Source organism: Carassius carassius, chromosome 48, assembly GCF_963082965.1.
Source record: "Carassius carassius chromosome 48, fCarCar2.1, whole genome shotgun sequence".
In the NCBI taxonomy this organism is placed as follows: Eukaryota; Metazoa; Chordata; class Actinopteri; order Cypriniformes; family Cyprinidae; genus Carassius; species Carassius carassius.
The window spans coordinates 4576682-4584799 of NC_081802.1; the positions used below are offsets into that span (position 1 = coordinate 4576682).

Sequence of the window (8118 nt, forward strand, 5' to 3'; positions counted from 1 at the left end):
CTTTTGTAAAACATTTTCCTTTTTGCGATTAATTTGTTAGAAATTCACGTACAAAAACAACATTAAAGAAGAACAACCATTCTAAAACCATTCCCTCAAAATCAACAATCTCACAAAAATGGCTTTTTCAGAAATTTGCTCAACTTGTGGTTCATGATTGAGACCCCATGTTCTTTATTATGCTTTGCAAACATTGAAAACCTAAAAATAAATTAGGACCAAAATATTTTTAGAAAACCTGTTTGTAGAATTCGATATTTCGTCTGATTGGTCCAGGACCCCTTATGGGTACGAATCTCATTTAAGTGTATGCAGTGAGCGAATCAACTTTTATTATGTTCGTAATTTGCATGTTAATGTTTTTTGAGGTTGTTTTTTTTTCCACTACATTGCAGGTTTTTTTTCTTTCTCCGAATCACCTTAATTACAGTATTTTTTTATGATAAGTGCCAATCCTAGTACATAACGTGCACCTCTCACGAATCTCAAGAGATTGAATTGAAAGCACTTCTGAATAACTTCAGCTGATCAACAGACTTGAGATTCCTTGATTCTGGAGTGTGTAAACGGTAGTTTCTCAAACTCAGTGTTGAATCATGGCACGTTGTTATTTTTGTTGTTCAAATGTTCACAACTGATCGTTTCCACTAAACCACATCAAAGCTTCGAGTAACATCCAACACTGCTTGGTTCAAAAAAATCCATGAATCATGATTTATTGAAATAACACACTGCCATCAACACAACTACTGCTTTTGCTTTTATTTTGCATTACTTTTTCACTAAAGAACGCGCTTCTTGCTCATTTTTTGCACTTTGAGAGATTGTCATAAGTTGTCTTTGGTTCGCTCATGTTAATGTCACATTTGACCATGTTGCTAAATATGTTTAAATAAAAAGAAAAGTTAAATAATTTGAGTCAAAAATACTTGTTCTTTTCAATTAATTTTGCACTGCTTGTTTTTTTTAATTATTACTTATTTTTAAGAGGTTATTTAAAGATGTCTATAAAAAATGAATAAATAATTGAATTGTACACCAGCTTTATTGAATTATACAATTTGTAAACAAAAAAATATTGTCAACAGAATGAAAATGCTTCTACATGTAAAAAAATGCAATATGGGGAAAAAAACGTATAGTCTAATTATTAGACAACATTTTTTTTTTTTTAGTATTAATTTTTTAATATAACCGTAATGTGAAATTATGCATTTGATTACATTCTATGCTGCATTTCTTCTGCTTTTTCTTTAATGTGTTTTTTCCTTCATTGCTCCATATTGCATATTTTGCTATGATCTTGCACACAAAAAAATCTTTGGATGCTAAAAAAAAAACTGCCTTTAAAAAAAAAAAAAAATCAATATTCTTACACCATAATGCTTTCCTCTTACAATATCATTGCACAAAGTCCGAGAGCATCAGTTTGCCAGTAGTGATTTAAGACAGTTTGACGTATTTGATATTTTAAAAATGTCCCTTTTTCATCAGTTTATATTATCCCATGATATTTTTCCGTTTGTAAACACGGTCTGAAAATTTAGTCCTAGAACATATCTATTAGGTCCTGACATCCAGATGATTGTGCCAGTGATATAACTAGACTGAGCAAATGTTTTAAAGCTATAAGTGCAAACTGTATGCATCACATCAACCCCACTTGGATTCTTTTAAGGAGTTTTGTAAGTGTTTTGTTGCTGTAGCGCATGTTTTTGCTCGTGGAATGAGTGTTTAGTGGCAGTTCTGACATCGCGGATGGCAAAGGACTCCATTGATTCGACATTTGCAACCCCCTGATGTGTCTCCAGCACCCTGCGGAGACGAAACCAGGTACAGGTTAGCCATTTGATGTTTGTGAATCACTGAACTAATGATTTATGTACACTTGTGTCTAACCTGAGGTCCCCATCGGGCTTGTTTGGTCACCCAGCAGATCTCGGTCTTGCACATCAGACAGCAGATCCAGTCACAGCCGTCTTTCTTCTGGACGATCACCTGACATTTGGGGCAGTTCATCGCCTCGCCGTTCTTCAGGAGTTGCTGGAAGTGAAACCGGTCAATGGGTAACAAATAACTTAAAGTTTATTGTTTTTTTTGTGTGTATTTGAAAAACATAAGGTGTAACCAGTGTACTATGATTCCTGAACAAAATGACTCTTATGAATCGTTTCTTTGTAGTGAATCAAACAAATACAGCACCACCAATGGAATCTGATTCTGAGAATTTATTGTACATTTGCTTATCAATGATGTTAATTTCCACAATGAAATTGCATTTCCTTATTTGTTTGTGTAGCCATTAGAACTGCAATTCCAGTGAGGAAATTCTTTACAATTCCCACCCCTAGTCGGTGCTGTTTCACAATGGCAATAAATTCAAATACTAACAAAAAGCTGAAGGAATTAATTTTCCACTTACATCCAGCATCTGTGTGGTCTGCAGGGCTGCGTCGTCATTCTGCGCTCGAATACGGAGGTCATCCTGGTACTCCTTGCAGTTCATTCCCTTGTGAATAGCCTTGAGATGCACATGCACAGGCCTTTAGGTCACCATAACACACGCTTTTAAAATTGAATGTGAACAAGACACCGACAAACTTTGTGTTCACCTTGCAGAGGATACAGTTGGTCTCTTTGCAGATGTCACATGTGAATTCGTTCACGTCATCTTCGAAGATGCACCAGCCGGCGCAGTCGGGCGTCTTGCAGTGGTAACTGTTCTCACTGCGCGACTCTGCGATGTTCAGCCTCAGTTCTAGAAACTTCTGGTACTCGTCCTGGGAGAGGAGCTGGTGGGAAACAGTAAAGTTTGGTGTGTTTTATTAAGAGAACAGGTAACCACAATAATCCAAGGTTAAATAATACGGCATTTATGATCTTACCGATTTGATTTCTCGATCTTGAAGTTTGCAGTTACAGGAGTAAGCATGGTCTCTGTAAGGACAAGCCACCTCGGCATCCGTGCAGTTCAGAACTGTTTCCTTCAGACATTCCCTGTAGGATATTCAAAGTTGTATTTCAGTCTGTTTCACTACTTCCTGTTTATAGTAACTGATAAACAATCTCACAGCACCTGCAGAAGCTATGCAGGCACTCTCTCAGCACAGCGCCCTCTCCTGGCATGATGGTGCAAAAGCAGATGGCACAATCCAGCTCTTCCACATTCCCCACCAGACTGTGGGAATCCGTTTCAAGGAGTTCTTGGAAATTCCTCTCCCGTTCATCCTTCATAGACTACGTACATAAACGGACAGGCAACATGCATTATATATCTGCTTTTAATAACAATAAACCAGATCAGGAAAAGACACTGTTGTAAAAATGCTGATTTTTTTTTCATCACAATATTAAAAGATGCTAATAAAATCCTCTAAAAATCAAAACATTTAAATTTGTCCTAGAGGAAAGTTGTATATAATTTATTAAGTTATATATCTATTTAATAGGAATCTAAAAATGAACTTATTTCTTAAAATATGTAACTAATATTAATAGTCAATACAAGCATTTATAATTACAATCATTTAATTGTTATGATTACTAATAATTACTAATAATTATATAATTTTCATCATATTGGTAAATATATATTTTTTTATTCATGACTGTATAAAATTAAAGTTTGCTTCAATTATTAAAACATAATTTTTGTATTTCTTTTTCAGTTAACAACAAAAAAAAGAAACTTTTTTGCATTTAATTCTGTGAATCATAGTAAAACCATATGAAGACTCTCCGAATGTTCCCCATTTTCACTTTCCATTCATCTTTTTAAACAGTAAAGCTTTGTAGGTGCAAGCATAACGTTAGGTAATTTAATAAACCACAAATGTAAACCTGGTGTTTTTTGAGTGGTTTTCATCCCACAGTCCAATCTAAAAGTTCACTGTAGTCCAGTATGTGGGGTCCTCTCAACTAACCTGCTCGTACTGCAGCCTGGCGAGTTCCTCCTGCTGGAGTCTCCTGGTTTCTGTCTCATCCGGCTGGTATATGTCAGGTACATTATAGTTGTCAGGTCTCTCTGTACCGCACATCTCACAACCTGGACGTGTTGGTTTATTCACAAACGTGCAACCAGGACATGACCAACCAACTGCCTATAAAACCAAATAAAATTATTATAATTATGATAGATAGAGCGAGCAGCAGGTAAAATGACAGAGAATGACAGATAGAACAAAAGATATAGTGATAGAACAATAGAGCTACATACAGCAACATATAGAATGATAGAGTGACACAGAACCAAGAAAGGTAGAATGATAGATGGAGTGACCGATAAAGCAACAGAAATCTAGATAGAGCAACAGACAAAGTGACACTGATAGAGCAACAAATAGAACGATAGAGTGACAGAATGATAGTGACAGATAAAGCAATAGAAACTAGATAGAGCAACAGAATGATAGACAGAGGGACAGATAAAGAGAAAGATAGAATAACAGAATGATGGAACAACAAATAGAATGATAGAGCAACAGACAGAACAATAGTTAAAGTGACGGAGCATCAGAACCACAGAAAGAGCAACAGATAAAATGAGAGGTAGAGTGACAGAACAATAGATAAAGTGATCGAAACGGATAATGTGACAGATAGAATGAAAGACGATTGACAGAGTGACAGAATGAAAGAACAACGAATAGAATAAAAGAGTGACAGATAGAGCGTCAGAACCATAAAAAGAGCAACAGATAGAATGATAGCTACAGTGACAGAGAACAATATATAAATTGTAGGATAATGCAGTAGAAACTTAGAGTGACAGATAGATAGAGCTATAGACAGAATTACAGAATGAAAGAGCGACAAATAGAATGATAGATAAAGTGACAGATAAAGCATTAGAAACATTAGATAGAATGATAGAGCGACAGATAGGATGATAGCAAAAGATATATAGTAGACAATGACAACAGACAGGACAACATGATGGAGTGAATAGAAAAGAATGATAGATAATGTGACAGAGTGCCAGAACCATAGACAGAGCGACAGATAGAATGATAGATGAAGTGACAGAAAGAGCACCAGAACCATAGAGCGACAGATAAAATTACAAAAAAAATATATATAATACGATAGATAAAGCGATTGAAACATAGCAACAGATTAATGAAAAGATTAAAGATAGAGCTAGGGATAGAGTGACAGATAGAATGATAGAGCGACAGATAGGATGAAAGCTAGTAGACAGAACGACAACAAACAGAATGATGGAGCAGAAGAATGATAGATAATGCGACAGAGTGCCAGAACCATAGACAGAGCAACAGATAGAGCTATAAATAAAACAACAAAACAATGCATAGAATGACAGAACAACAGAATGATAAATATAGAGACAAATAGAACAAAAGAACAACAGATTGAACGATAGAGCTACAGATAGAGCAACAGATAGAACAATTAAGAAAATGACAGAGATAGACTAAACGAGAGAGCTGCAGATAGTGACAAAAACAATAGAGCAACAGATAGAATGATAGAGAGACAGACCTTTGGTTTGGGAGGTAGAGGAGGGCGATTAACTCCTCTGGCGACGAGCTCTGGTGGGCGATGAGGTGGACGTTCAACGATTTCGATTATATCTTCATTAAGAAAGAAATGCAGTTCAGTGAACTCATATACAAGCTGATATTTTAAAAAAATCAGAAATACAGTCTAGATACCATAGATCCGTCTATCCTCTTTCTCTTTTCTCTCTTGTTCGCGGCTCAGATTGACAGACTGAGGGGAAAGGATGAAGAGGAATGCTGTATCATCGTGGTTTGTGACCCCATACTGATACAGGGTTTCTCTGTCCTGGGCCAGGCGCTTCCCAATCACCCAGCGCTGGAGGGACGGGTGGAAGCCATAGTCTTGATTGATCTGAAAGACAAGTTGTGAATGACTAAAAGGAAATAAGGGCTTAAGTATATGTATCATTTTGGGTTTCCATTTCAAACAAGAATTTTCATACACAGGTTCATCACTAACACTATTTACCTTTTCTTTCAGCTCTGATATTGTCATGTAAACTGGTACCATCACTGTTATTGGGATGTGGGAATCTGACACGGCATCCGCCACTCCTACTCTCAACCTGCCATCACACAAAACAAAACAAAAAATCACATATAGCTTCAGATCCCCAGCAACAAGTGTTCCGCACCGCAATTAAACAAGTCTAACAGCATACCTGATGCTGTCTTTAGAGTATGCTTCAGGATTTATTTTGACACACACTGGGAGTTTTAGATCCAAAAGTTGATCCAGGTACTTGGTCGCTTCATCTTTGTCTCTAGAGTTGATGGCGTCACTCAGCATTCGAGCTGCATCCTCGGCTGGGACAGCAAAAATTTGATGTTAACATAATACATGCTGCTGTGTGGAAAATGTGTATTTTGATATATTAATTTATTGCATAATGCGTTTACTAGCACTCACCTTCTTTTATATTTCTAGAGGCATCTAGGGCAGCCATACTTTTAGCTTGAAAGCTTTAAAACACACAAAGTAAAAAAAATGTAAAAAAAGTATATATATTTATTTATATATATATATATATATATATTTTTTTTTTTTTTTAATAAATTGAATATTACAAATTAAATAAATATAACTTTTTATTTATTTTATTCATTAAAATAAATATTCAATATATACATTTGTTTATATATAATATTATTGTATTAAAGATACCATGGTTTATATATCAATTGTTTACATAAATGGTATAATATATATATATATATATATATATATATATATATATATATATATATATATATATATATATATTACTTTATAACAATAAATATTACAAATAAAATTCATATTACATTATATGCAATTATATACTATAGTAAATGTCCAAAAATACAGCAAATTATAGTACATACATAAAAACCTAGCAGTACCATAGTTCAAGCAAAAAATATTTTAAATATTATTATATTTATTATTTTATATAATACAAATATATGTGCAAAACCCTGATATTTTTTGTCGATATTTAATTCCCTTCCAAAAAAAGTACCCTGGTCATACCATGGTATTTTACTCCATGGCGATTTCAGAATACTATGGTACTATATCAGAAATGTCAACATAAAAGTGTACTACGTATTCTAGACTTTATGTAACCAACCAATGCTAACCAACTTAAACAGCTAACTAATCAAATATGTAACAAGCGCTCGTTCAGCTCAACAGCAGAGAGTGAAATATGAGGAAATAAACTTACCAACCATAGGAGAGCAGTATTTAAAAAGCTTTTCGGGTTCGTGTTTTAAACGATACAGTGCTGATTAAATCATCCGTGCTGTTTACAAAACCAGGGACGTTTAAAGAAATAAAAGTGAAACTCGGTTGCTTCAGGAAGGAAAGTCTCAAGTCTCAACAGAGTTGCATAACGCGGAAGACACACTCGGTTGCAATTCAGTTCATTGGAAGAGTTATGCTATAATAATAATTAAAAAAATTGCAAGCAGAAAAATACAAATTATAGAAATGAACTGGGAAAAAACAACAACAGTAGAGCTGATTTTTTTTTTTAACTAAAAGTTATCAATAAATATATAATCAGTTTTTTTTTTTTTTTTTTTTTTTTTTTTTGGGGAGGGGGGTCTTTTTTATTATTATTATTGTCCGTCATCATAATAAGAATTAATTTCCCTGTTGTTGTTTTATTTTTATTGACTTTTATTGAGGGAGTTATCGCGAGAAGCTTCAGTCAGCCTCGTGGGTTGGACGCGGGAGCGGGACGACTTTTTCGGAGTTTAAGGCGGTTGGCATAAACTGGTTTGTGACTGGGTTGAGATGAATTTTGAGAAAGTTAATGATGAAGATATGGAGTTTGATGATTGGAATTTAGTAGGGAGTGGGAAAAGTCAAGAAAACAGGAAAAAAGGACGAAATGAAGGGAATCTGGTAGCAAGCCAATCCAGTAAACGGATTAGAAGGAAACAGTTCAGATGAGGATAATAGGGCTGTTCGCAAAAAGATTGTAAAAGAGGAATTTAAAATAATTCTTTCATTTAGAAAGGAAGATGAGCATGTTAATCTTAGTCCAATGGCGTTGTCTAAAGAGTTGAAGAAAAAGTTAGGAGAAGTGGATATGGCTAAGATTTT

The 8118-nt window shown here is 34.7% G+C and overlaps 1 protein-coding gene across 1 annotated transcript; it reads right to left on the reverse strand.

Moving 5' to 3' along the window:
* Window positions 1–1026: 1026 nt before the first annotated feature.
* On the reverse strand, window positions 1027–7374 carry LOC132131931 (ranBP-type and C3HC4-type zinc finger-containing protein 1-like). The gene is made up of 13 exons (XM_059544110.1): window positions 7232–7374; window positions 6433–6485; window positions 6185–6329; window positions 5992–6088; window positions 5676–5874; window positions 5503–5594; window positions 3924–4100; window positions 3077–3237; window positions 2886–2997; window positions 2613–2792; window positions 2423–2521; window positions 1900–2043; window positions 1027–1815 (listed from the first exon to the last, which is right to left on the reverse strand). Exons 2-13 carry the CDS (start codon window positions 6467–6469, stop codon window positions 1735–1737), a joined length of 1524 nt encoding a protein of 507 aa, XP_059400093.1. The 5' UTR covers window positions 6470–6485; window positions 7232–7374; the 3' UTR covers window positions 1027–1734.
* Window positions 7375–8118: the final 744 nt, after the last annotated feature.